This window comes from Lotus japonicus, chromosome 1, assembly GCF_012489685.1.
Source record: "Lotus japonicus ecotype B-129 chromosome 1, LjGifu_v1.2".
Classification (NCBI taxonomy): domain Eukaryota; kingdom Viridiplantae; phylum Streptophyta; class Magnoliopsida; order Fabales; family Fabaceae; genus Lotus; species Lotus japonicus.
In genome coordinates, this window is record NC_080041.1 from 107,225,082 (window position 1) to 107,252,884 (window position 27,803).

Genomic DNA, 27,803 nt, shown 5'->3' on the forward strand with positions numbered 1-27,803 from the left:
TTTCATTATAAGAGTCATAATATTAAGACTAAAAATATAACACATGTAAATAAAACGAGGCAAGAGTCATAACATAACATAAAAAGTCCTAACATATACATAATAATGGATCCCACATAACAAGTGTAATAAAATCACTCTCCCCGACCCCGCCCCCTGCGACCTCTGGGTCCACGAGCTCGACCTCCACGAACACCCTCTCCAGGATCACCCTCTCCACGAGCTCTGCCTCCACGAGCTCCGCCTCCACGGGGTCTGCCTCCACGAGCTCTGCCTCCACGAGCTCTGCCTCCCGCAGCTGCGGCTCCTCGAATAGCAGAAAAGGCAACTCCCTGGGTACCAACGAAGGAACTCCGTCGAAAGAGATCGAGCGCCCTCTCCGTGAGGATTCGGGGCTGTGTCCCTGGAGCAAGAGCACCTGGCACCTCCAGGGACTGCTCCAACAACTCCACACCCCTACGTATGGCAGACTGCATAAAAATAATATACAAAAATAATTTCATTAACAAAAATCACAATTGAATGAATAAAAATAATATACAAGTTTAGAATCCAAACTTACCACGGCACTAAGCTCCTCCCTCCTATCCTCAGGGATGATGAACACATGTGACACTCTGCTATACCACCTCATGTAACCCTCCACCGCCTCTCCCGGATATGTAGCAGGTATCCCCTGAGGGCAGAGGTGCGGCTCAAACTCAGCATAGGCAGCATCTGTGGTCTCAGCAAGGGACCCCGTCGTCTGGATCTCAGAGGGGTGTCGAGGGATGTCCTGTATGAAGCCAAACTGGCGCATAACCCGCTCTGGTAGATGTCGGCTCACAGACCGGCCGTAAGGTGTCCGGATGTAGCCGGAATAGAGGGCCCTGGGATCCCGCGGTCGAACATCTCGATGGTCCTCAAAAGGGGTCCATGTGATATCATCCACTGTAAGCTCATCGAGCATGACTCGTCTCTCATCGAGTCCGGAATGCGCGATCCGAGACGTGGACCACCGCTGCGCCCTAGGCTGGTCCTGTGTGTAGCCGGGGACCTCCGTCCTGATAATGACGCTGCTGGATATGTACTCATACGCCCATGACAGCACGAGGGAGGTGAACCCACCGATCTGCGCTGTCTTCCTGCGGGATGCACGACTCAGCTGTTCGTACAACGAAGCCAGCGCAATCGCACCCCACGCGTACTCCGACACGCGACCGAGGTCCTCAAGCATCCCGATCCAGTAGACAGTAGTGTGGTAACCACCACTCTTGCTGGCAAAGAGGGTGGCACCAAGCTGATTCACCAGCCAGATCCTAGCAGCATCCTCATAGCGTCCCCCTACAATGAAATGAATTAAGTTAACAGTTATTAATAATACTCTAAAAATAAAGTAATTATTAAGACATACCATCCATAGCAGACGTGTACATGGTCTTCAGAGTAATGAACCGAATGTTCTGGCCACCCGCCGCCTCAAACTCAGCCAGATAAGCAGCAACAGATCCTCCCAGGAGCTGGGCGCAGAGCGCTGCAACCTCGTCTCGCTCCCCTCTGCCCGGAGTGTAGAACCTCGACCCTGTGGGAAGATGGAGAAGAGTAGACACATCGTCCAGGGTGATAGTCATCTCCCCGAACGGCATGTGGAAGCTACTCGTCTCCTCATGCCATCTCTCAACAAGGGCCAGTACGACAGCTGGGTCTGTCTCCGGTAACCCGCACCAAGGCAGGTGATACAAACCCGTCTGCTGCAGCAGCTGTCGCACATGTGTGTGGGCCTCTGAATCGCCATCACAGGGGAGGTTCCATACCTTTCCCCCAACAGTGGCCACCCTCAATGTCCGACGGTCCACGTACCGCGGGTCTGTGCGAAGAAGTGCCTGCCACGTCCAAGGAGCCTTGTGGTCAGGATAATGCGCAAGAAGCGACAGATCCTCAGGCCCCCCGGGAAACGGTGCCACCCTCTGGATGAGGTCGTCATCCGCACCGCCCTCTGCACCGCCCTCTGGCACCACATCTGGCATAACATCAGCAGCATCAATCTCCTCCTGCAGAATAAGAGGCTCCTCCTCCTCACCACTAAGCTCAGAAGAAGAAGAAGACTCCTCGCCACTAGGCTCAGAAGAAGATGTCTCCTGACGAGGTAACTCAGCCATCGGAGACAACGGAGCAGGGTCCAGCTCAGCCGGAGCCCTAGTAGCAGACGGAGCGGGGGTAGCTGACGGAGCCCCGACCGGAGTAGCAGATGGAGCCGGGGTAGCTAACGGAGCCTCGACCGGAGTAGCAGATGGGGATGGAGACGGAGCTGAAGCCTCTACCGCCTGAGTGGCTGCAATATGGTCGCCGCGCCTGGTAGAAGCATGCAAGCGCTCGTGTCGATCCGCTGGATCCTCACTAGTAGAAGCATGTCGTGACCTCTTCCTCCCGCCCTTCATTCTCGCTATCTGTGCAAAACAAACAAATTTAACAATACTTGTCATAATAAGTAAAGCATTTTCACATATGAGCATATCATTTGAGTCATTTTTTAACTTAATCAGGAAATTTCCAATCAATCGTTTAGCAACTAACCATAGGAAAAGGAAAATATAGAGAATTAGTTGTTAGTTTGCATGTGAATGTGATTAAATTAAATTTCTAGCTGTGTTAAGGTCCGCAACCATCATCACAAGCAAACAAAAACAATAAACAACTTTCCTAATTACAACACATGAAGCATATGATTTGAGCGCTTAATCTTTTCCAATAAACAATAAACAATAAACAACTTTCCTAATCACAACACATCAAATCTATCTTGATCTTTTCCAATTCTCAACAAATCAGCAAAGTAATCCTGGAAGCTAAATACATGCCATGGTTAAATATTGGAAATAAATTTTGGAAGTCTGCACTGTCATACTGTCATATCGGAAAATCATTTTCCATTACCATATCGGAAAATCATTTTCCATTATCATATCGGAAATTGATTTTCCGATATTACAGTAAACCCAGAAACAGACCCAAATGCACCCCACTCGTGCTCGTACTCGTTTCATGGAATTTCAGGCAACAAAACACAACAAAACCTACCTCTAATCATCAATCAACTACCCTAGTGTTCAACCATTGACCTAATTCAAACTTCAAATGTGAAAATCATTGAAATCAAAACTTACCTTTTGAATGTAATGGAATGGGTCTTTGTGGGAGCTTTGATGATGATTAGAACCGACCTTGAGATGATTTAAGTGGTGGAACCGAGCTTTGAGAGAGGATGCGATTGAGGGAGGGAAATTTGGGTTTTGAAATAATGGGTTTCAAAACCCAAACTGTCGTGTTTATATGTTTTAAACACGATCGGTAAATGATTACCCGTTATAGAGTCGGGTAATCATTTACCGTTTTTAATCAACTGGTTTTCTGGTAATTTCGCCCCCCAAGGTGGGGCGGGGGGCCTAATGGGTGGGGTGTTAAACCCAAATCCCGGTGGAAGAAGGTTGTGGGGGGTGGAGTTGCAAAGGATGATCCAACTTTTATTTTTTTAATTTAAAAATATTTTTTTTAGACATCGTGCTTGTCATCGTGCATAAAGCTTTAGCATTTCCTTAATCTTTTTGTATCCATCGTTTATGATTATTTTTTAATATGAGAATTTTTTTTCACTTTTTAGGGTGGATTTTCCGGAGATGATGCCCCGCGTGCTGTGTTTCCCAGCATCGTGGGGCGCTCTCAACATGCGGGTATGATGGTTGGCATGACTCGAAAAGATACATATGTTGGTGATGAGGCAGACTCTAGAAGTGGCATTCTGACTCTGAATTACCCAATTGAACATGGAGTTGTGAGCAATTGGGATGACATGGAAAAGATTTGGCACCATGCCTTTTATAATGAACTTCGTGTTTCCCCGGAAGATCATCCTCTTCTTCTAACCAAGGTTCCTTTAAACACTAAGGATAACCGTGAGAAGATGACTAAAATCATGTTTGAGACTTTTAGTACCCCTGCTATGTATATATCCAACGGTGCTGTTCTCTCATTGTATGCAAGTGGACGTATAACTGGTAAGCTAGCGCGCAATTCGTGATTTACTTATTTAATTTCACTCGTTCCAAAAATTTTACTCTTTCCGTTTCAAAATAACTGTACACTTTTGACTAAAAGTTTTGTTTCAAAATAACTGTTCACTTAGAATTTCAATGCAACATTAAATGATGTTTTCCTATGCAATACTCCTACCAGCACAATAAATGAGGAGAGATAAAAGTACACTTTAAAGGATAAAATAGGAAAGTTGGTACTCTCTCCGTTCCAAAATAACTGACACTATTTCTAGCTGGATTTTGTTCATAATTATCTGTCACTTTACAAAGTTCAAGAGAGCATTAATTATACTTTATCAATTGTACCCTTCATTTATTGGTGGTGGGAAAATTGAAAAGTTAGAATTAATAAGAGAGATAAAGGGTATAATAGGAAGTTACATAGTAATTTTAATAAAACAAGAACATTAATTGTTATTTCTTAATACTTGTACAACGACCTTAAAATGTCAGTTATACACTACTAGAAAATATAGATTTAACATCAGAGTTTTTACATCGGGGGATCAAACACCTGATGTGAAAGATAAAGCGGTGGCAAAATTGAAATTACAGGGAACTTTAGTGAGAGATTTCACATCGGTTGATGCTATGGCCGATGTGGAAAGTAATTAGTAAACATTTTTTACAACGGTTGATATAACAACCGATGTGAAATATAATGCGGTGGCATTTTTGAAATTTTAATAAAGTACTTTTCACATCGGGTATAATACAACCGTTGTGAAAAGTCCCTCACACAACACTGAAAATCCAACACGCACAAACTCAACCAATCACGGAAAAAACCTAAGTTTGCAAACACTTGGAGGAAGAAGATGGAAGTCGCTTAACTTGGAGCTTCCTGCACCAACGACGCCGTCGCGAAGACCCTTCCTGTTGTTCGTGCCAAACGACGCCGTCTCGAAGGTACGCATCTTCTGAGGTCCTCTCTTTTCTCTTCTCACATCCTATCTCACCATAAATTTCATGCGTTCTTCTGCATAACTCTCCATTCATGATGCTTGCTTCGTTTTCTAGGGCTTTCCTCGTTCCGGTATCGACATTCCAGCTGTTTGTGCCGAACGACACCGTCTTGAAGGTACGCATCTTCAATTACCCTAAGTTTGCGCTGAAAATTTTGATGCTACTAGCTATGAATACTGGGTAAAAATAGCACTGATGGTCTATGTGTAAAAATAATGATTCAGTGTTTCTTTTGGTTAAATACTATCCAAGATTGCTAGGTTAGAATTATCCCTAGTTAAATTCACAAGAGTATATACCCCTCAGAAATACTTATTTCGCCAACTACCAAGTTAATTCAACTGTCAAACTACTTAAACACTCATTTAGGTATGATGTTGATATTGCAGAGAAAGAAGGGCAATGGAAAACAGATGGTTCATAGCCCAATGACATGAATGATAGAAGTTCATGTGAGGGAAAATTGTTACAGTATCAACTAGTTCAATTTGAAACCAAATTGTCATAACTGTATTTTGGAAGCCAAGAGTTAACAAAAATTGCAAATTCTGTGATCTGTCTAAGGGCTATAATCTCTCATGGTTTTGATGTTCTGTGCAGAGTTGCGTAATGACCACAAGGAGGTAACTGAGAAAATCAATCAAAACATACAAATTTTGCATTCTGCAAGACTTGGAAAATCACCCTTCAAGAATTCAGGTATTCAGTACTGGAGAATTTATTGTTTCTCATTGTTAACTTTGCCTTCTTGTTGATGTTACATTACATTGTTTGCTTTTGAAGACAATAAATACTTCATCATATATGTACGAGTGAGAGCCGGAGCGACATTCGTTAGAGAAATTAAGTGGAAGGAATATGTTAGGAAGTGACTATATAGAAATGATATTTTCTTGAACTCTGTATAGAAGGTTTATTGGTTGAGATAAATGTTCAGATTATGCTCATAGAATTTGTTTCTAGGCTTTCATACTCTCTTGTAGACTTATTAGCATGTTAGTCCACGGGCATTCAACGGTAAAAATAGTATAGACCAGAGTCCTATGATCCTTGTTCTGAATTGCAGCTACTTCAATGAAACCAGTTTTCTTTCTTCTTCAATTGTTATTTGTATTAAGTTGGTATGTACTTATCCAGATTCCTAAGAGGCTAGGATCCTTGATCTGGATTTCAGCTACTTCAATGAAATCAGTTTTCTTTCTTATTCAATGGTTGTTTGTATCAATTTGGTATGTACTTATCAGATTCACATGTAAAGTTCATTTCAAGGGACAGTGTTACTGCAAGGGTTGAAGTATATAAAGATCATGCGAGGAATAGACATAGGTTATATTAAATGTTTTGATTGTAAATCTGGTTCCATTGCTTTAAACAGAGTTGTGCTAACACTTAAAAATCATGTTTGAAACTTCTATACAGCTGGAAACTAGCCCATGGGTTTACTTATTTAATTTTTCCATTACTGCACTTTTGAAGTCTTGATATGCTTTGATGGTCTAATTTTCTGAATTTGATTTTGATTCTATCATTGTTTGGTTTTTACATTGTATATGAATAGTGTGAGTGGTGTCTATATTATCATTTTTTATCCTATATATGTTTGGTTGTCTAGAGTGTGTGAACTATATAGGTTAGAGAATGAAGCATCTATTTGGAGTTCATTTAAACAAGTGAACCAGGATGAAGTTCTGAAACATCAGTTACAACTACCTTATTATTTGGTTCAATAAAACTATGATAGCTTGTATTTCTTGGTCAGTAAGCTGTGTAATATTTATCTAACTTCGCCTGTAACCACCAAAATCTAGTTAGGCCGCCATTTTGTGTCTATCATTCTATGTCTATTTGATGTTATGGATTGGGTGTTATTAGCGGACTCTTTATTCCTTATGATAGCATATTACTCTTGGTAACCTGGTTCTTATCACATATTTCTGTTTTGCCTGGTTCCTTCTGATCGTGGAACTTCAGCATCTGCTTTGAAGAGTGAGGTGTGAAATTCTTGAGTGTCTTTTGTATTTTTCACACTTATAAAATGCAACTCTATGAGTACATATAGAGAGTGGATGTTGGTATTGGGAAAATCATAAGCTTTTATGAACGAAGGTTGTGGGTTTCCTTGCAGCCTTAAGTTTTTTAATGTCATCTTTTTGCATATTTACTCATGTTTTAAAAATAATGCTTCTATATCATCTCTTTCTCATGTGTTCTCCTTTATGTATACATATTGTCTCCACGACTTGAATATGATTGAAAATGGATGCAGTATGTCTTGCTCAACTAAAATTTTGCACTGCTTTTTTAGTTGTGGATTATTGTTTTAAAACTTGAGTATGCATTGCTCATTACTCTTTCATTTTGGTTTACTATTTAGTTCTTCTCAACGAAGCCTCTACCTTGTGATCCTTCAAGCTTGCCAAAGTATCCTCCTAGCAAAGAATTCGATGCCAAAGTACGGGATGAAGAAGCTACAAGGTGGGTGTTCACTTTTGGTGTGGAATTCTAGTTATATGTTAGTATTGCCAAAATGCACTAATACAAATTGCACTAATACAAATTGCAGTTCAAAGGGGATCCTTTATGTTTGTGTATCTCTGCAGTTATTGTAGTTGCATCTTTTTGTGTAAAATTTGGTTGACTTAGGGTATGATGGTGATTAGAAATCGGTTTCCAATTTTTACTGGAATTTGATGTTTTTTTTTGTCTTGTTTGTGCAGTATTACTATGAGCCAGGCACTGGAAGGCAGTTTCGCTCTCTGATAGCTGTTCAGCGAACTCTTCCACCTACTCCAGCTCCGGCAAACTCTTCCAGCCACTGCAGAACTCTTCCATCTTGCTGTAAGTTTATTTTCTAAGGTTGTATTTAGCTATTCATTTGAAAAATGTTGATGAGTTTGGTCCCAGTGTCAATAATGTTAACTTTGGATCTAGATTAGCACAATAAAGTAATTTAATATCTGTTAATTTTCAGAATGTAGCTATGGATCGTAGTTGGATGAGAGCTAATCGATTAAGTCATGAGTTTAATAATGGAGTGACTGAATTTCTAGAATTTGCTGATAAAAATCTTCGAAACAACAATGGACTTTTTCCATGTCCTTGTGTTTCTTGTGGGAACCGGGAACCAAAACTTTCTATGAATATGCTGGCTTCTTGTGTTGACACTCTTGTTTAATTACCTCTGAATTATTGGTTAGTAGTAATAGTATCTTCCTAGTGATTTTTGTTGTTTAATATGAATATGCTGGCTTCTTGTGTTGACACTCTTGTTTAATTACCTCTGAATTATTGGTTAGTAGTAATAGTATCTTCCTAGTGATTTTTGTTGTTTAATATGAATATGCTGGCTTATGTGTTGACTTTCTATTGTTTAACAAACAAATTTAGGAAAAAAGTCAAAAGGGTAGGGATAATGTGGCTAAGAATCTTCACCCACATACATTATCTCGTGGAGGATATGATTTGCTTGAGCAGAAAATGATTAAAGAAAAGAGTCAAGAACTAGAAGCATCAGGAGAACTAGATTGTATTCCATCTCCACCGTCACGTCATGACAAATGGAAGAGAGCACGACAAAAGCGAGGGGGAGAATACACATCAGAGGCTACACGGGTTGTTGCTGAGAAAATTGTAAGTAAAATACATTTTCCATGATTACTTTGTAATTATACTTGTAAGTGTTCCTTGTATGCGGTCTTTTCCACTAATGAAATATTAATTTATGTGTTCTGTGTTTTGCAAATGTATGCGGTCTGTGTTTTGCAAATGTAGGACTCACTGGTTGAAGAGAATGAAAAAGGAACCGTTGTTTTAGAAGGACGTGATGATATCTTGTCAAAGGCAATTGGAACATCCGAGCATGGTGGTCGTGTTCGTGGTGTTGGAGGATTTTATAATATATCCAATTACTTCGGAAGGTCTTCACGTCGAACACAATCCATAGATGTTAAGGTGATTGAAGCACAACTTGAGGCTAAACTTGAAGAAAAACTTGCAGCAAAGATTAAAGCAGAATGTAAAGAAGAGCTTGAATATCAGTTGTCCCTAGCTCATGAGAAGATGCAACAGTCATTTATGGAGACTCTCAAGACTATGGGTTTGTCTGAAATCTCCCCAACAAACAAACAAGGAGATCAAAATGTTTTTGGTCTTGTAAGCACAAAAGGTTCTTGTTCCGCAGCACAAGAAAATTGCAGGGAGGACTCAACCGCTGACAATGTTCAGAAAGTGTTACTTATGTTTTTGAAGGAGCAAAAACATGTATTTTTACCATTAGAACATGAAGCTGAGATAGAAAACTTTTGGATTTCACCAAAGTGTATTAAAGAGTTGTTGGTGGGTTCGGCTTGGCTTGACGTTTCTATTCTACAAGTTTGGTGCACGTAAGTACACTATCATTTCTACGTAAGTACACTATCATTATCTTTTATAACTGCAATATTCAATATTAATTTCAAATTTATTCAGGTATATCCATCGTCTATGTATTGAAAGAAACAAATCAGATGTGTTTGGAATTTTGGACCCAGTCATCTTGAGTTTAGCAGGTCCAAATATCCAAAAGTCTAAAAGGAGAGTTCAAACACACATACTATCTAAGTTACGTGATTTCAACAAAGTGTGTTACTTAGCACCATATCTTGCTGAGTAAGTATATGTAAATTTGTCATTTCTTTTATTTTTTTTAATCCAAATATATCTTACTTGACACACTTATTGTTCTTCAACGCTTACAGTGGGCATTGGCAATTAATTATCATTTGTCCTAAACACAATACCTTAGTACTCCTTTGTTCATTACACAAGGATCTTCATTCACCAATGAAGGATATTGTTATGAGGTAAGTGTATATTTTATGTCGCTTTTGTTATATATTTATGTCCTATTACCCTGAAATGTTTAATTTTCTTTGTTGATTGTTTTCAATTTTTTTGATATAGAGTTATGGAGATTTATCAATTGGCTGAGGGTAGTAAAAAAAGGGCTGAATTGGTTCGTCCCAAAGTAAGTGTAGGGTAGATTATGGTTGCGTCTTGTTGTTGTTGTTTTGATATATATTAAGTGTATAAACATCGAATTCATTTGTAGGCAAGGTTGCAGCCTAATGGGAATGATTGTGGATATTATGTGATGAAGAATATGCTTGACATTGTCTCTGCTAATATTACTAAGTCTTGGAATGAGGTATTTTAATTTTATGATAAGTTAAATGTTTGTCTCTTAATTAGTTTGTCTCACTGTTTGAGTTCTTCATCAAAATGTCACAAACCTTGTATTTTAACCCATTGTACAAATTGTAGGTATTCAATGATCCAACGGCATTAACAGAAGAAGAGTTGTATGATTTGCGAAACAGTTGGGCAACTTGTTTTCTAGAGTTGATTAAACCTTAGAATTTATCAGGTTTATGCCTAAACTGTCTGAAAAACCTTAGCTCTCTTTGTATTGTGCTTTTTTCTGCACCTGCATTTGTCTTTGCTGCACTTGATGCGTGCGTACGTACCTTGTTATACTCTAGTTTTTTATTCTCTTTTGTCTTTGTTTTGGCTATATGTTGCTTGTTGAGTTTGTTTAGCTGATATACTGATCATATCATTAGTTTGTTTATGCTAGATTGATTGAATTGCTGGGAATTTTGCTGATATGGACAGTAGATTGGTGGAGAGATGATTGAATGGATTCATATGAGGCACTTTTTCTGCTGAATTGCGTGGCTCAGAATTTCAAGTGGTAGTGAATCTCTTTTTGTTGTATTGGTGGTCTTGGAGGCTTGGTAAAATTTGGGATAGGCACTAACATTTGGGCAGTTTGTTGCCTTTGGATTAGTAGCTTTAGAGTTCTTACTACCTTAGTCTTTTCTTTAGCTTAGCTAGTTTATCTTTAGCTTAGCTAGTTTTGGTTACTTTGTATTTTGGCTTTGGACCGTTTCCTTGGTTTTTTCCAAAAAATATTTGGCAATGCATGATCAATTATTAATGATCAATGAATATTCAGCTCAAATTACTGTAAAAAAAAGGAAAAAAAAGGACATTTCACCTCGGTTAGAAAATCAGCTGATGTAAAATATGTATATAAAAAAAAAAAAAAAAGAGTATTCACATCGGTTGCGAAAATAACCGATGTAAAATGTCTAACTTTCCACATCGGTTATTTCCTACCAACCGATGTGAAATGTATACTTTTCACATCGGTTATTTGATTCGCCCGATGTGAAAAATTACTTTTCACATCGGTTGTACAACCGATGTGAAAAGGTGGTGACATACTACATCACCCTTACTTACATCGGTTATGAACCGATGTAAAAAGTGATTTTGGCCCGATGTTAAAAGTAGTTTTTCTAGTAGTGATATACTTATATAGGAACGGAGGGAGTATTAGTTTTGTGAATTTTAACAAAAATGATTGCATTTCTTAGGATGTGTGTCAACCTTAAAAATGGACAGTTATTTTGAAACGGGGAGGTAGTAATTGCTTAATCTTCAAGCTCAACATTTATCCTCACCATTCCAATACTATGAGAGAGTCATGAGTAATTAATAGGGATAGTTTTGAATTTTTTTTTACATCATATCGGAAAGATAAATTGCACCCGCCAGGAATCGATCCCTTGACTTCCCCCTACCCAACCTATATGTCCCAGCTCCTACCACTTGAGTTAATCTACGAGGACAGGATAGTTTTGAAATTGAACCTGAATAATTAATAAATTATGAAAAATATTTATAAAAAAACTTAATGAAAGGATTATTTTTCACACTTCAGAAAATTTTAGGAGTTAAATACATTTTTTAAAACGTAAAGAATTAAGTCGCACTTAAAGCGAACAAGTTAATCCACAAGTCAAAATTAAGGGACTATAAATTTATTTATTCATTTTCAAGTTTGTGCTTTCTCTTTGTAGGTATTGCATTGGAGTGTGGTGATGGTGTGACCAGCACTGCTCCTGTTTACGAGGGTTATGTCCTCCCACATGCTATCCAAAGTATTAATTTTGGTGGTAGTGACATCACTAAATACTTGATAGACATTTTGGGTGAACGTGGGTATTCATTCACCAACTCCTCAGAGTGTAAAATTGTGAGGGACATGAAAGAAAAATTAGCTTACCTTGCTCTTAACTATGAGCATGAGCTAGAAACAGCCAAAACTAGTTCTTGCATGTGTTGACTATGAGATACCAGATGGGCATGTAAATTACTGCGGAGGAGTGTTTGGCAGAAAACCAGATTGCCTTGGACCGGTCTTACCCAAACCCGGTCCACCTAAACCTTGTCAAAATTCCAACGCTTCTGGTTCATTCCCCTCTTCTCCCTTCTGCAGAAAACGATGCTCTGTCGGTGGAGAAACCCAGTGACGAATCCTCAATAGGTGCGTCAATATTAGCGGTGGATGATGTTGTTCAACTCTCTGTCAATGACGACACTGCAGTGAGCCTGCAGGAACTTAGGAGCTCGATGATGGCTAGAGGGAAAAAGCTTGTAATCCCAGGAGTGAGCAGTAAGTCGAAAAGGAGGAAAAAAGGTCGTGAAGCTGCGCAGAGAAGGAAGAAGGCGCTTGTGGCAGTGTGCTCAACGTCAAATTCACTATCTGATTCAGGAATAATGCAAGGCAATGGACGCTTCTGGATCAAAAACACTGAGAATGAAGCCCAAACACTGTGGGCCTTGGGGAAAGAGCTCGGGGTCTCCACAAAAGGGCAGGACGAAGAGGTGATTGGGAAGATGATGGAGATGGAAAAAAGAGATCAGGAGATGGCAACAAGCGTGGCCAATCCTGGTACAGCAGGAAATGAGGTTGGTAATTAAATGAATATATTGTCCTACAATACAAGGGGGTTGGGGAGTTGTCTGAAATGGAGAGCAATCAGAGAACTAATTTCAAGGGAGAAGGTTGAAATGATCTTGTTGCAGGAGACTAAATCACAAGTAGTGGATCAACGATTGTGTAATACTCTCTGGGGTGAACCAAGTAGTGGATCAACGATTGTGTAATACTCTCTGTAGTAGAATTTTCTGTCTTCTGTTCAATTCAATATGGTTGTTCCCTTATCAAGACTTTGCTTTATGTTCTCACTTGCACTCTTTGTCAAATTGTGCTAATAAGGGGGAGAGTTAGTTATTTGTGTTTTGTGAAGACTTTGAAGAAGATTCTGTATGAAGATCTACATTCTACATGTTGATTGTTTAAATTAGCTAATTTTCTGGTAGCCCCATGTAGAAGCTTGTGCTGCAATGTGTTAAGCTATTTCCGTTGTGCTATGATTAGTGTGTTTGTGCATTGAAGCTTTCTATGGTAGAGAAGAACTTTGTCTGTGAAGGAGCTAATTTATTGAAGACCCTCTGAATGTGTTTTAGCCAAAATTTGCCAAAGGGGGAGATTGTTGTTCCTGTGTTTGTGATGTGTGTATTGGCTGCATTTTGCTTCAACACATTATTGTGCGACCAGATGATGCAACATGTGGTCTCTGCTAAATTGTGCAATCAAACGCTGAAGGCTTTGTGTTACGTTTGATTGTTGTTTGTGCGTTCAAGAAGACTTAAGTGAAGCTGTGCGTTTTGTGGATGCTTAAGGATTCGGTTATGATATATAGCGTGTGCTAACCTTGAAGTTGTTACAAGTTGTTAGCGTATGAACCTAGTTTGAAATAAGAGATATATTCTATTTTTAAATTGGTTCAGATTTGATTCTGGAAAGATATGATTCCCTGAAGATTCGTTTTCCAGAAGATGTGTTATGGACTCAAGACATCAAGCCCATCCAAGACCCAAGTCTCTACGCTGGATGTCTATTTATTCAAGATTTGTAACCCTAGCTGCGCAAGGATTTTGGGCGTGTGTTTTTCATTCCTAGGGTTTATTGTGTGAGTCCTTCTTGTGAGTTTTGTACCAACTTAGTGCTTTCGTGTTCATCAAAGTACTGAGTTGATTTGTTTAGTTGAGTTGTAATCTCATCAACAATAAACAAGTCTTGATCGTTGTGGCAGTGGTCATTAGGGGTTATGGCAATTTACAAATGGTTAGGACTCTTTACTTTAATTCCAGCAGGAAGAACGGGGCCCTTCTGGCAACACGTCTTTTCCTATAAATCGAAAATGAAAAAGCAGGGTGCTTGGACAATTTCGGTTGCTACTGTTTGGTCGATATGGAATCAGCAAAACGCATGTGTCTTCAGGAATGAAGCAGTGAGTGTAGAAAAGATTCTCAGTTCAGTTCAAATCCTGGAGTTGGTTGAAAGGAAAAATTAACGTTTTCCCATGCACCTCTTATGAATGGCTTGTGAAACCATCCCACTTCATTGCCTCTCTGATTGGGGTGGTCTTGGAAGATGTCACTTTTTTTGCTTCGGCGCTGTGGGAAAGGGGTTTCAATTTGTTATGCACATCTGCATTGGGCTAGAGTATTGCAATTGTTATGCAATCTGTGCGTTAGGATCTTTTCAATTTGGCCGCTGATCTTGCTCTATTTGGGGCGGTTTTTCAGCGTTCTTCCTCTTGTCCTTCTGTTTTGTACCTTAGTTTGTGGTTTTTCTGTTTTTACCTCACCTGAGAACTTTGTATACTCTTTGGTTTGAGTACCCATTTGTACTCATATATATACAATTTTGCTTATCTAAAAAAAATCAAATTAGGTCCTTAAATTTTTTAATTTAATTGGGTCCAAAATGTGTTTCAACATGATGTGGCACGAATTTTTCCAATCAGCATTTCCACGTGGATTTTTTTTAATGCAGATGTGTAAATGATTTTAACAAATTAAAATTAAACCCAAATTATTTTCTGATGTAAGAAAAAGAAATTAAACCCAAATTGAAAACCTAATTTCTCATCTCTATTCATCCCACACAGCCTCCTTCTCATCTTCCCTTTCTGGTGCAGTGCAGTACCCACACCACCCTACCACCATGCTACTTCTTCCTCTCCCCCCAACGTGACAACCACCACTCACGCACACCATGTCTTCTTCTTCCCGGGAAAACCCTCTACTCTATACATAAGCAACCTCATCATTTCTCTCTCTCTCTCACCGCCACCGTAGCCTCCTCTGTTCCGACGAGCTTCATCCACCAGCCCCATGGACGAAGGAGCAGAGAAGAACGACGAGAGAAACCGAGGAAAATAGAGGAGAAAACGACGAGAAACAGAGACTGAACCACGACAACGACTTCAACTTCTCTCCTATTTTTCGGCGAGATGGTTGAGCCAATGGTGAAACCAAGATCACGAATAGACTCCCCTTGAAGCCAGCTTCGAAACCCCTAATTCAACTTGATGATCGGCATCCATCAACTCCGGCGACGACGCCGCCACTACCGTCTTTTCCGGGGAGTTCGAACCCTAGCGGTGATGATTTGAGACCAAATTTCTTTGGAAATGGGGAAGAATGAGGAGCAGCAATAGTATTTAAGCAACGATTGCTTATTCTCTTTTTTCTTGCTTTTTGATTAAAAAATTATATTTTATCTTTCATTCATGAACTTAAATAGTGCCATGACCTTAAAATAATATAAATATATGAGATATAATAGGACCCAAACAAAAGTAAAATAAGCAACCGTGGTTTGAGCGAATTCTACTTGGATTGCTTAAATCCTATGTGGCAGTTTGGGCCCACCAGAATAGTATTTAAGCAACTCAACTAGCAACTTTGCATTGGAGATGCTCTTAGAGAAACAAAGAAGGGCGAGGGAGAGAAGACACTCGGTGGACACGGTGGTCGTCACGGCGGAAGCAGCAAAGGCGCAACAGACCTGGTTTTGGGGCGATGTGGTCCCTAGCTTCCGCAGTGGCAGCCCTGGTACGGCTGGCACAATGGTTCAACGGTGATGGAGCATGGAGGACTTGGTGCTCAGCGGCGGAGTGACGGTGGTTGTCGAGGTTCTAGTGGTTTCTCTTATTGATCTTCTCTCTGATTGTGGTTTGGGGTTCCGTTCTGGTTCGGGGAAGGGTTAATGAATGGTAGCTGCCCGGGGCGGAGCCTGGATTTTGACACCAGGGTGACTAAATATCAAACAAAAAATTAATTTTGCTTTTTTTTTTTTATCTAAACAATGTTTATTTTTTAAACTTACTTTTACGTATAATTTCTATACACATTTAATCTTTTATCCTTTATTTTATCAAACTTCATTATATCAAACATAATTTTATCAAACAATAATCCAAATGTTTCGATATGTGTAAATCCTTAAAAAAACATATGTGTAAATCGATTGAGAATGTGACCAATTATGATATTAGGTTTGTGTATAAATATATAAAATTGTCAATTTTGTGAATAAATTTCTTCTAGCACAGTCAGTAGCGGAGCCAGGATTTTTACGGAGTCTGGGCAAGATTAACCCTAAGCCTAACTGTCCGCACCTGACGTCTGATCCAAAATTTTAAATTGCGGTTGCAGGTGCTGCAGTTGCGAACATTGCCGTGTTGCGACCTGCATAACATGTTAGCATGACAAATTATTTCATTAGATATACTAAAATACTTGGAATATTTATTTTATTATTTATTTGTCATAAATAATTTCATTCCCATTAAAAGTTACATATGATTTTCATTTATATAGGGTTTTTTTTTTTGGGTCAAAAGTTGATTATTTGCAAATAGGCATAGCTCTTACATACAAACAACAAGAAAAAAGGAATAGAATAAACAAAAGGCCTGCCAACAAGACACATAGTATTTTTTTTTTTTGAATCTAACAAGACCCAGAGTATGCATGTGAAAAACTTTTTTTGTCAATGATTAAAGTTTCATTCAAGATGGGCCAAGCCCGGAACAAAACAAAGGGACCCAGACCTGAAGAAGCTAAAACACGCATAGCCAAGGAAAAAAACATACAATCACGTGGCTAGCTTAGCAATTTCAATTCTTCTGACACAAACACCCACTAAAGTCAAAAAAAACTACCCACTTTCAATAAAGGCAAGTAGCTGGCCTTGAGTAGAACACACAAAGTTTCGATGCAACCAAGAAAGGTAGAGAGAAAGAACCATTATTTAGAACTACCAGAGCTAGGGAGGGTGCGGTGGAGGACGGTGGGTAGCGGTGGGTAGCAAAATGAGCCTGGGAGGGAGAAGGAGACAGAAGCAAACTCCAGTAATCAGGATGAAGAAAGCTTGGCTCGAAGCTCTCACTCACTTGTCTCTGTTCAAAAAAAAATTCCCTTTCTCTCTTCTTCTTTTTTCCCCAAAAGCTTACATGTTCCAAAGAAAAAAGTTTTTTTTTCCCAGAGCTCGGGCAAAGGCCCGAGCTAGCCAGGCGGTGAATCCGCCCCTGAGCACAGTGGTAAACATGCATATGGAACTTTTAGCATAGGAGTAGGAGGTTCGACAAGAAAGAAAACATTCATGTGCAAACCGCTACGCCTAAATGATTTGTTCTACCTTGTAAAATATATTAATTATCACCGGGGCTAGAAGATAAAAATACAAAATATCGGGATAAATATCGAAAATATTCGGGGGCGCAGAGAACTGGTATGCCACCCTGGTGGCTCTGCCCGCGGTGGTGGTTTCCGATGTGTTCTGGAAAAGAAGCTATGAGTGGTAAGGCAATGAAAGTTTGGGTAAAGATTAAGGAGGAAGTTTTGATGGTGTTCTATGTCCTCATGGAGGGAGATGGGTAAAGAGTTGGGTATTTTCATGGTGGTTTGAAGAGGAATGATGTGGCACTGGCTTTCATCTCAGTTTATGTTGTGGCAGGGGTGTTTTTATGAAGTTATTTGGTTTGGGTAGCTTTTTGGTTGATGAAGGAATGAGGTGAAGGTCGTGTGAAGATTGAAGGGGAATTAAGATGCTGATGGCAGGTTGTGTTTTTAGCTTAGGTATTAGAAGAAGAAGAAGAAGGAGGAGGATCACTATGAGTAATGAGATGAAGGTTGGTTGGAGGCAGTGGCGGATCCAGGACTCCGGGGTCAGGGGTTCAAATTTTTCAAATGAGCACATTGATGATGAGCTTGATCCACATTGCTCATGACCTTGCTCTCTTTACTAAAAATTTGTCCATGACCTTCCTAAAATTAAAAACATACCAATACCATAATCATAATTATTAATATGTCTTATGAATTAGGAAAATCAATTTAGGGAAATCAAGCTTTACACAACAACAAGAATTAGGGACATTGCACAAAAACACTAACCCAAAAATCACTTGAAAAATCACTTTCACGTTTTTTTTTATAAGCCATGAATTATATATTGAAACGAAGTACAAGGGGTACTTCAACCCAATACAAAAAAAAAAAGGAAAAAACATCTAAGAACAAGATTAACTATAAACTGCCACAAAGTCTGATTAGCAAAGCCTATTGCCATGTCTACTAGCCCATTACTCCTTCCAATACCAGATAAGACCCAATTGCTAAAGCTGTAGCAGCCCTTGAAGTCCATCACAACCGAATCCCATAAGCATCTTGCCAAGAATGAATTAGAAATGATACAACTTCAGTGAACCAGGGGAAACCAATACTAGAAACTGTCCTCACATGAGTCAAGAATCCCCATCATAGCACTAGCATTATATATAAACCAACCTGCCCCATATTAAACCATTATCTACATACACCCAGCACCGCCATCCAAAGTGTCCTCAAACCATTATTCTGCTTCTGATTTAACATTAATAGTTCATGTTGCAGTAGATGAAATTTTCGATCCTTTTGTAAAACAGTAGACAATCCTAACCAATTATAACAGCAATTCCATACCTCCACATTGCACAACACGCACTTAGCCTCATCCTCACTGTAAATAATATTTCTTCTCCTCATATTGGCTCTTGATTGAATCCTGTCAATTACAACCTTCCAAACAAAACCAGTAGCATTAGATGGCGCAATACCAGACCATATTTTCTTAAATAGCACAGAGTCCTCCCCTTCAATTGGGCCCAACAGCGCTTCGTATGCGAACCGGACAGTAAACTTCCCCTCAGTTTCAGGTAACCATTTCCAAGCATCCTTCCTATTCTGGTTTAATTGTGCCGGCAGTATCAATCACTCTCACTCACGTTTAATTTTAAAAAGAAAAATACAGTGCTCACTGTGTGTAAAGGGAAAAGACCTAATGAGACTGAGAGTGCGAGAAAGACTGGGTGATCTGTGAGTGTGTGAGAGAGAGAGAGGTGCAAGTGGGGTCATGGGTGCAAATTAAAAATCTCAGGGGGTTCAAAAAAAATTTAATACAGGGGGTAAGTAGATTTTTTTTTTCTTTTCAGGGGGTTCAACTGAACCCCTCAGTGCTACGTGGGTCCACCCCTGGTTGGAGGAATGCAAATGGGTGAAGATGGAAGATGATGATGGAGATGGAGGTTTTTTCAATCGTCAAAGGTGAAAATCCATGTCATTGAACCCCCTTTTCTTTATCCCACCGTGTGCTTTCTGATGCTTCTTTTATGTGTGCAGTGTGCTTATTTTATTTAAGTTCTGCTTTTTGACCAAGCAATGAGAACAAAGTCCTTTAATGCCCTATGATCGATGTGTGCAAGTGTGCAACCAGATTGTTGCATCTGCTATTTCTTCCTTTCGAATGTGTGAGGTATGGTCTAGTGCTGCAGGTGAGTGGGTGAGAGAAAATAGAGTAGGGAATGGAATTGTGAGAGAGAAAGAGTGAAATTGCTAAGCATCATTCAAAAGGGAAGATCTAAGAAAGTTGTTCTTTTGTTCAAGAGTAGCATTGCACGAAATTTCACCTTGTCTTTTGTTCTCTTTTATTCTTATCTGGCTGCCCTTGTATCGTCTTTCTTTTTTGAATACTTTTCTATTTTTTAAATATTTTTAATAATAATAATAAAGACAAAATTGAGTATTCACGGTACTAATTGGTGACTTCAGTTAACTGAGTAGCAAATGAAACTTTAAACAAAATATAACAACCCCTCACAACTAACACAGCACCTGAATAAGCAATTCAGTTCTCTTCTTCTAATAATTATACTATGTAATTTCTTGTAACTTCTCATTTCACAGAAAGCAGGGATATTGTTGTCAGCTGGTTCTCTTGGTCAAGTGCTATTGTTCTTCTATGTCTTCTCCTGATTCCTGAATTCGAGTCATTTTCTTGCTTTAGTAGCTTGAAGTTCTCGTTTCCGAAAACATGTTGCTTCGCCATTCTTTTATTTCCATCCTCTGAAACGAGTTTCTTTTCTAAGCTTGTGAAATCATCATATTGTTCATGATGGTGATGATCACCATAGTCAGACTTACATCTCCCATATTTCTTAGAAGAAGTGTCATGTAACCTTTCATTTATTGCTGAGCTTGAGCTTCCTTGGCTAAAACTTCCAAAACCTTGTATCGCATGTGAAAGATTACGTGCTCTTTCTCTTTCTTCTTTGAGAAAATCCTTGTTTCCTAAGAGCTTTAGCATTCTCTGTGATAATGTTCTTACACACAAACCCCAGTTGACCCTGTAAAAATGTAACAAGATTCTTCTCCAAGGTTATGTTTCGATTTCCGTATAAATTGACATTAACACTCAGTTCCAAATAAAAACTCAATGACTTCTTACGAATTGAGATGAAAGTTCGTCTACATTGCGCAACAGACATTATATTCATGAAATTAACAAATTAGGTTTGAGTCACAGAAAAATACTCCCTCCGTAATCCGTTCCTTATTAACTGTCAACTTTGAAGAATTTTTTTTGTTCCTATATAACTGTCAACTTAGAGTTTAAAGAGAGCATTAATTGATGTTTTTCCAAGAAATGCCCTTACATAAGCAATAAATGAAAAAAGATAAAATACATTCTAAAGGGTGATATAGGATAACAAATAATACTGTTATGAAAATCAACACAATTAATTATTTTCCTTAATTTGTATGAACATTCTCTTCCTGTACAGATAAATAGGAACGGATGAAGTATTTAATTTGGAACTGCACACCTACCCTTTCTCATCAACATATTGAAGTTTTCCAATCTCTTCAATAACATTTATATGATCACATTGAAACTCCTCAAACACTCTTTTTGGTCCATGAGTTAGAACATGTTCCAATAAAATTAGTGTCTTATACGAGGCTCTCCAAGACCCTTTATCAAATTTGGACAACCTGTAATTTCTCCACATAAACAGAAAACCGACATTACACTTCAAGAAAAGAGTCTTTTAGATCAAAACGGCACAATCAAATAAAGATATAAGAAAACACGAACCTGTGATGTAAAATATGCACAATTCTCTCGTATTCATCAACTTCAAAGGCAGCATGCGATATTATTCTCATGGTACTTGTGTCTGGTGGCCATGGATTCTCGCTTGTGGCTTCTTCAGTCATTCTTAAGTGCCGGTTACCATAAGAATAAGTGAAACATAAATCAAAAACCAAGTATTTGATTGTACCCAAAGAGAATAAAAAGAAAAAAGTTGATGCACTCTTTGTAAATTTCTTTTGGCTAAATGATCAATTTGGTGGGTGAGGGGAGGAGTATTTGAACCCATCGTCGGGTGCTAAAACACCATTCCCAACTGAGCCAAGATCTCATGATTTTGGAATGAGTTTTCAAACATGCACTAAGTTTCTTCACAAAATTGATTCAAGCTGCAAAACCAATGTAGAAGTTCAACTAACCATGCACTAAGTTCAACTAAATACTAACTCATCTTGTAGAAGTCATGAGAATTTTTTGGTTAGTTAAACTTGCTTATTGTTAATTAACATGTTTGCAATACTTCTACATTGATTTTGTAGTTAGAATCAACTTTGTGAAGAAATTTAGTGAACGTTTGGAAACTCATTCCAAAAAACATTTGAAAAGAAATTTTACATGTTTAATTTTCGAATGGTACTCCAACCCGAAACTATGCTTGGAAGGTGTTGGCTGAGAGATGGATGGTTGTCATAGAATGGAAGGTGGAAATCTGGGATGTTATATGTGATTCTTTTATATATAGTGGAGTATTCTGGTTTATGGTGATGGAAAAATAAACTTGTGATGCTATGCCATTTCAATAGTTTTTACCTGCAGGGATGCTATTATTTGGCCCAAGACTCATTTGGGCCTAATTAATTATGGAGATATCATTTGAATAAGAAGCAGCAAGTGGCAACATCACCTTATTGGCTCTTATTGGAGAATGTGCATTTTAGGTTTGGTGGGGCATGCGAGACAGAGTGGTGGAAATGTTTCCCAAGTTGCAATTTTTATTGGTTGGGGGTTAGTATGTATTGATAATAGTTGGAATTGATCTTGTTAACAGTGATTCTAGCTAATAGTCTGTGTAAAGTTCATGCTACTGCTATCTTATGTAATTTTTTTGATTTTTTGTCTCTGTGTATTCCTTTGTCTAGAAGAGCTTATAGCAGCATGATTGAGCTCAAATAAATGATCATGAAGAGCTTATAGCATGATTGAGTTGAGATGAAAAATTAAGTAGAGGAAAAGGAAGACTTACAGTTGAACTGGGGTTACATCTGTCAGAACTAGCCTTGCAGTTTTAATCTTCTCCTTCAAGAATCGAAAAGTTTGCCCTTTGATTTCATGGATGAGAGGAGAGCTCATATTTTCTGTCTTCTTTAGAAGAATTTTGAGAATAATTGATATCAGCCACACTTGTAAAAACTAAAAGACACACGGTCGAGGGAGAGAAATAGAGGAAGACACAAAATACAAGAACTGTGTTTATATAAGAGTATGAAATATTAAAATATTGAAAACTTCATCAAGAAGTATGTTACTCCAGCCACTAGTACTAGTGCCCCAACATGTATCTAAGTTCAACACAACTTCTATTAAGTAGTTGTTGAGTTTTGGCTCATTAGAAAGAGTTGTTTCAGATTTGTTTCTGTTTTATTTTGGGTTAAAATCTTTAGTTTATTAGGATTTGATTTAATGGGGATTGTAAAAGGTTTTAAGGGATTGTTATAGGATTTATTAGGATTTTATTGTAAAATAGAATCCACTATAAATAGGTTAACAGTGTAACCCTAAAACACAAGAGACACAAGAGGCACTAGTGCAATTGAGAGAAATTGCAATTGCTGAGTGATTGTATTCAGGTTCGAATCAATAAACGGAACTATAGCTGCTCTATAGTCGCAGAGGTAGGCAATTTGGCCGAACTGCGTGAACAAAGCCAAGTGTGTTTCTCTCTACTTTGATTTGTATTCGTGTTGTTGTTCTAACAATTGACTAACTGCTTGTGCCAAATCCGGTCTAGTGCAAACCATAGCATACATCAAACAACCAACTGCACTGGCATAAGGAATCTTAGACATACCTTCAATCTCTGAGTCTGTCTTCGGACATTGTTCCAAAGAAAGCTTAAAATGATTCGCCAATGGAGTACTCACAGGATTTGCCTTGCTCATGTCAAATCTGCTCAAAACACCTTCAACATAGCTCTTCTGAGACAACCATAATTTCTTAGCGCCTCTGTCCCTGTGAATTTCCATCCCAAGAATCTTCTTTGCAGCACCCAGATCCTTCATGTCAAACTCCTTACCCAACTTGGTCTTCAACTCATTTACATCATGTAAATGGTTGGCAGCAATCAGCATATCATCAACATAAAGTAACAGGAAAATAAAAGAGCCATCATCAAGGCTCCTCACATAAACACAACAATCATAGTCACACCTTCTATAGCCAATCTGAAGCATGTATGAATCAAAGCGCTTGTACCACTGCCTTGGAGACTGCTTCAAGCCATACAAAGACCTCTTCAATTTGCAAACAAGTCTGTCATCTCCAATTTCACTGAATCCCTCTGGCTGCTCCATGTAGATTTGCTCCTCTAGATTACCATGGAGGAAAGCTGTTTTCACATCCATCTGCTCTAAGTGCATATCCCGGCTGGCTACCAAAGCTAATACTGCCCTGATAGAAGTGTGTCTAACCACCGGACTGAAAATCTCATCATAATCAATCCCCTTCTGCTGTGAATACCCCTTTGCAACTAGGCGAGCCTTGAACTTTTCCCCTTCTTTTTCTGTTCTTGTACACCCACTTGCAACCAATAGCTCTCTTTCCATGTGGCAACTGAACAAGATCTCATGTCTCATTCTTTTTCAAGGACTCCATCTCCTCCACCATTGCACCCATCCACTTATCTTTCTCCTGGCTAGCCATAGCCTCATGATAAGTAGACGGGTCTCCTGAGCTGGTAAGAAGGGCATATGCTGCTAAGTCTTCAAACCCATATCTCACTGGAGGTGTAATACGACGGGGCTCCCTATCACGCACAAGTGTATAGTCTTGTACTCCACCTGAATCTGAGCTTGGTTCACGCTGCTGTTGGGCTACAATCTGCCTAGGACTCACTGGTGTCTCCTCAATGTCCACCTGAATCTTGTCCTGACTGGAATTCTCTACCTCAGTATCTGGCACAACCGTCACATCTGACTGTTTCAACATTGACTGCTCATCAAATACAACATCTCTGCTGACAACCACCTTCTTCTTGACTGGATCCCACAACTTGTACCCCTTCACACCTTTATTATAGCCAATAAAGATGCATTGTTTTGACTTTAGGTCAAGTTTAGACCGATCCTCACTGGAAATATGCACATATGCTGGACACCCAAAAATCCTCAAATTACTGAGATCAATGGGGTTACCTGTCCACACCTCCTCTGCAACTTTTCCATCCAAAGAAGCTCGTGGTGACCTGTTGACTAGATAGCACGCCATATTGATTGCTGCTGCCCAGAAACCTTTTGAAAGACCAGCATTCAACCGAAGGCACCTTGCCTTCTCTGTCAGAGTCCTGTTCATCCTCTCTGCAACACCATTCTGCTGTGGTGTCTTCCTCACAAAAAAGTGCCTCTGAATTCCATTCTCCTCACAGAAATGCATGAAGTTCTTGTCAGTGTATTCATTTCCATTATCAGACCGCAAATACTTTATTTTTCTCCAGCAACACGAATACAGATCAGAGTAGAGAGAAACACACAAAGCTTTGTTCACGCAGTTCGGCCAAATTGCCTACCTCTGCGACTATAGAGCAGCTATAGTTCCGTTTATTGATTCGAACCTGAATACAATCACTCAGCAATTGCAATTTCTCTCAATTGCACTAGTGCCTCTTGTGTCTCTTGTGTTTTAGGGTTACACTGTTATCCTATTTATAGTGGATTCTATTTTACAATAAAATCCTAATAAATCCTGTAACAATCCCTTAAAACCTTTCACAATCCCAGAAATCAGAATCAGGAAACTAAAGCAGCAGATCTTCATAGGGGGAGTCCGAAATTCGCCAAGGTGGAGATTGTTGAGTTTTGGCTCATTAGAAAGAGAAAAAAATCATAAAGATTTGTTTCAGATTTATTTCTGTTTTATTTTGGGTTAAAATCTTTAGTTTATTAGGGTTTGATTTAATGGGGATTGTAAAAGGTTTTAAGGGATTGTTATAGGATTTATTAGGATTTTATTGTAAAATAGAATCCACTATAAATAGGATAACAGTGTAACCCTAAAACACAAGAGACACAAGAGGCACTAGTGCAATTGAGAGAAATTGCAATTGCTGAGTGATTGTATTCAGGTTCGAATCAATAAACGGAACTATAGCTGCTCTATAGTCGCAGAGGTAGGCAATTTGGCCGAACTGCGTGAACAAAGCTTTGTGTGTTTCTCTCTACTCTGATCTGTATTCGTGTTGCTGTTCTAACAGTAGTAATAGCAAAAACTCTATGTTAAGTAAGTATTGTTTTTATATAAAATTGAGAAATAATCTCTCTAAATATTGGTAAAGTAACCATACTAATAAATACTCTTTTCGTTTCTAATTATTAGATCTTTTTGAAAAAAATTGGTGTCCCTCCGTTCCTAATTAATTATAAGACCTTTAAGAACAAAATTGGTGTCCCTTAATATAAAACTCACTACTAATTTCAAGAAAAAATTATTATCTTTTTCCATATTTACTCATTGCATTTATTACGATAAAGTGAGTTAACATTAAAAAGATTAGTGAGATACAATTAATACAATGATGAAAGAGATAAGGATATATATGGAAGATTGTATAACTTTCTTTAAAACTAATGCCTTAGTTTCATTACATGTTTCTTTAATAAACGTAATTGTCTCAAAGGGGTTTTAATAATTAGGAATGGAGGGATGAGTAGTTTGTAAAAGCTCAGTCATGGACTGAACCATAAAAAATAGATTGAGGGGGCAAAAATTTAACACTTAAAGAATGATTCGTGGAAAAAATAACAGAAGAGGTAGATGTAGTAAATGTGATATATGATATAATTTGATAAAATAAATGAGATAGAGTGGAAAATGGGGTGAAGGGAAGTATCAATTTGATGTTCAAGTATCATTAGCTTATATTTAATTTGCCTTTTAAGCCTCTAACTATTTTTTTTTACATCGGAAACTTTACGGCTCTAACTATACAATTACACAACAAACTAATAGCTAAACAACGTTAAGTAGAATTACAAGAAGTTAAATAACAAAAATTAAACCAACAATATTAGAAAATATTAGGGATGGAAATTAAAAGTGAATATGAAAAATGCATAACTAGTCTATAAAGTAAATACGAAACTAAAAAGTAAAACAACAATGAATAAGTAATGAAACTAAATTGCGGATTAAACGTTAACTTGAAGGAATTACACTCTAAAAAAGGATGTAATTTCTTTAAGGATAAGGGTGAAGACTTTACTTTTATGAGAGGCTTCAATTACTTTTTGGTGTAAAATATAAATTGCCACGGGGGCTAAAAGTTCTTTTTATTGTAAGATAGTAAGTGGCCATTGTGCATCCAGGGGGCGATTGCCCCTTTACACCTGGTTCCGTCCCTTACTTCAACCACTACGGTTAAAAACTCTCAAAAAACCTTTAAACCCCCTAAAAGCACACAAGCATGTTTTAAAAGCCAAACCAAAATCCCTATATCTGCATAACAGTAAAAGACCTCATTTAAAGTCGAAAAATAGAAATAAGTTACGGATTCTATCAAAGCGCATAACATCTATAAAACAGAGACCTAGTCCAACTCAGCCCAACAACAAATACTTACCTACTAGAGCACCATAGAGCTGAGACAACCTAAAAGGAAACATAAATATTATAAACATAAAAGTAGTAAAATACAAGAAATCCAACGGTAAACAAGCAAGTTAAACAACAACGCCCACACAGACATCAGACCACCACTAACAGTCCTGCAGCAGCATCCGTCAAGGAGAAGACGTTGAGGTCGAAAAGGGAATGTAGCCTCAACACCCTTCGCAGAGAGACGAGAAACGACGGCAGGAACATAATCAAACAACAGCGTCGCACCCGCCATCTACCAATTAGCCCAACAGCCTCTCCCCTCGAATACCAAATCCCCCTCTGAAAGCATCAAACCGCACGCGAAAAGAAAAGCAAAGTCTTTTCCTTATATTTAATTTTTTCTGTAAAAATTCTCTTAAATTTAGTATTTGATAAAAAAAAATTATGTAAAAATATTGGAGGTAACTATTTTAAATTTAAACTATTTACTCACCAAAAAACTATTTTAAGACAAGGAAATACTAGGAAATAATTTATTATAAAAATTAAAAAGAAATTGAATTAATAGATATTTATTGAAATAGATACCTTAGAGTGCGCGCAAAAGCAAAGCCTTTTTCTTTGGGTTATTTATTTAACTAAATTCATATTTGGTATGCTGTATAATATAATGTCTTATGGTATTAATTAGGTCTGATAATATTAAGTTTGATAAAAATTGAATACTATACAACGTTTGGTCATACAACGTATAACTTATCATTCCATTTAAATTAATATAAGCAGATATCTCGTGAAAT

At 38.4% G+C, this 27,803-nt stretch overlaps 3 protein-coding genes and 1 long non-coding RNA gene across 5 annotated transcripts; 2 read left to right on the forward strand and 2 right to left on the reverse strand.

The window, feature by feature from the left end:
• Positions 1-22: 22 nt before the first annotated feature.
• Positions 23-3,445, reverse strand: LOC130728907 (serine/threonine-protein phosphatase 7 long form homolog). 2 transcript variants are annotated; one of them, XM_057580486.1, is made up of 4 exons: positions 3,144-3,445; positions 1,394-2,426; positions 563-1,323; positions 23-470 (listed from the first exon to the last, which is right to left on the reverse strand). In XM_057580486.1, exons 2-4 carry the CDS (start codon positions 2,415-2,417, stop codon positions 135-137), a joined length of 2,121 nt encoding a protein of 706 aa, XP_057436469.1. In that variant the 5' UTR covers positions 2,418-2,426; positions 3,144-3,445; the 3' UTR covers positions 23-134. The 2 variants fall into 2 exon arrangements, with proteins under 2 accessions (XP_057436469.1, XP_057436468.1); XM_057580485.1 differs by lacking the exon at positions 3,144-3,445 and having other exon boundaries at positions 1,394-2,611.
• Positions 2,992-6,372, forward strand: LOC130717838 (actin-1-like). Its single transcript, XM_057568217.1, has 4 exons — positions 2,992-3,033; positions 3,638-4,031; positions 5,637-5,735; positions 6,281-6,372. Exons 1-4 carry the CDS (start codon positions 2,992-2,994, stop codon positions 6,370-6,372), a joined length of 627 nt encoding a protein of 208 aa, XP_057424200.1.
• Positions 6,373-10,000: 3,628 nt separating this feature from the next.
• Positions 10,001-11,039, forward strand: LOC130728912 (uncharacterized). The gene is made up of 3 exons (XR_009015822.1): positions 10,001-10,221; positions 10,338-10,440; positions 10,651-11,039. It is a non-coding gene; the product is annotated as an uncharacterized LOC130728912 (long non-coding RNA).
• Positions 11,040-19,838: 8,799 nt separating this feature from the next.
• Positions 19,839-22,646, reverse strand: LOC130728910 (epsin-3-like). The gene is made up of 4 exons (XM_057580489.1): positions 22,439-22,646; positions 21,199-21,321; positions 20,931-21,095; positions 19,839-20,446 (listed from the first exon to the last, which is right to left on the reverse strand). Exons 1-4 carry the CDS (start codon positions 22,543-22,545, stop codon positions 19,996-19,998), a joined length of 846 nt encoding a protein of 281 aa, XP_057436472.1. The 5' UTR covers positions 22,546-22,646; the 3' UTR covers positions 19,839-19,995.
• Between the last annotated feature and the right edge of the window lie 5,157 nt (positions 22,647-27,803).

Excerpts from the sequence above, each read along its gene's own strand:
- LOC130728907 (XM_057580485.1), bottom strand. The coding sequence starts at position 2,492 with ATGCTCATATGTGAAAATGCTTTACTTATTATGACAAGTATTGTTAAA. Across the intron at positions 1,324-1,393 it reads GTACACGTCTGCTATGGATG|GGGGACGCTATGAGGATGCT; the intron begins GTATGTCTTAAT and ends ATTTCATTGTAG. Across the intron at positions 471-562 it reads GGGAGGAGCTTAGTGCCGTG|TCTGCCATACGTAGGGGTGT; the intron begins GTAAGTTTGGAT and ends ATTTTTATGCAG.
- LOC130717838 (XM_057568217.1), top strand. The coding sequence starts at position 2,992 with ATGCACCCCACTCGTGCTCGTACTCGTTTCATGGAATTTCAG. Across the intron at positions 3,034-3,637 it reads CTCGTTTCATGGAATTTCAG|GGTGGATTTTCCGGAGATGA; the intron begins GCAACAAAACAC and ends TTCACTTTTTAG. Across the intron at positions 4,032-5,636 it reads TGCAAGTGGACGTATAACTG|AGTTGCGTAATGACCACAAG; the intron begins GTAAGCTAGCGC and ends TGTTCTGTGCAG.
- LOC130728910 (XM_057580489.1), bottom strand. The coding sequence starts at position 22,545 with ATGAGCTCTCCTCTCATCCATGAAATCAAAGGGCAAACTTTTCGATTC. Across the intron at positions 21,096-21,198 it reads GTGCATATTTTACATCACAG|GTTGTCCAAATTTGATAAAG; the intron begins GTTCGTGTTTTC and ends GAGAAATTACAG. Across the intron at positions 20,447-20,930 it reads CAATATGTTGATGAGAAAGG|GGTCAACTGGGGTTTGTGTG; the intron begins GTAGGTGTGCAG and ends ACATTTTTACAG.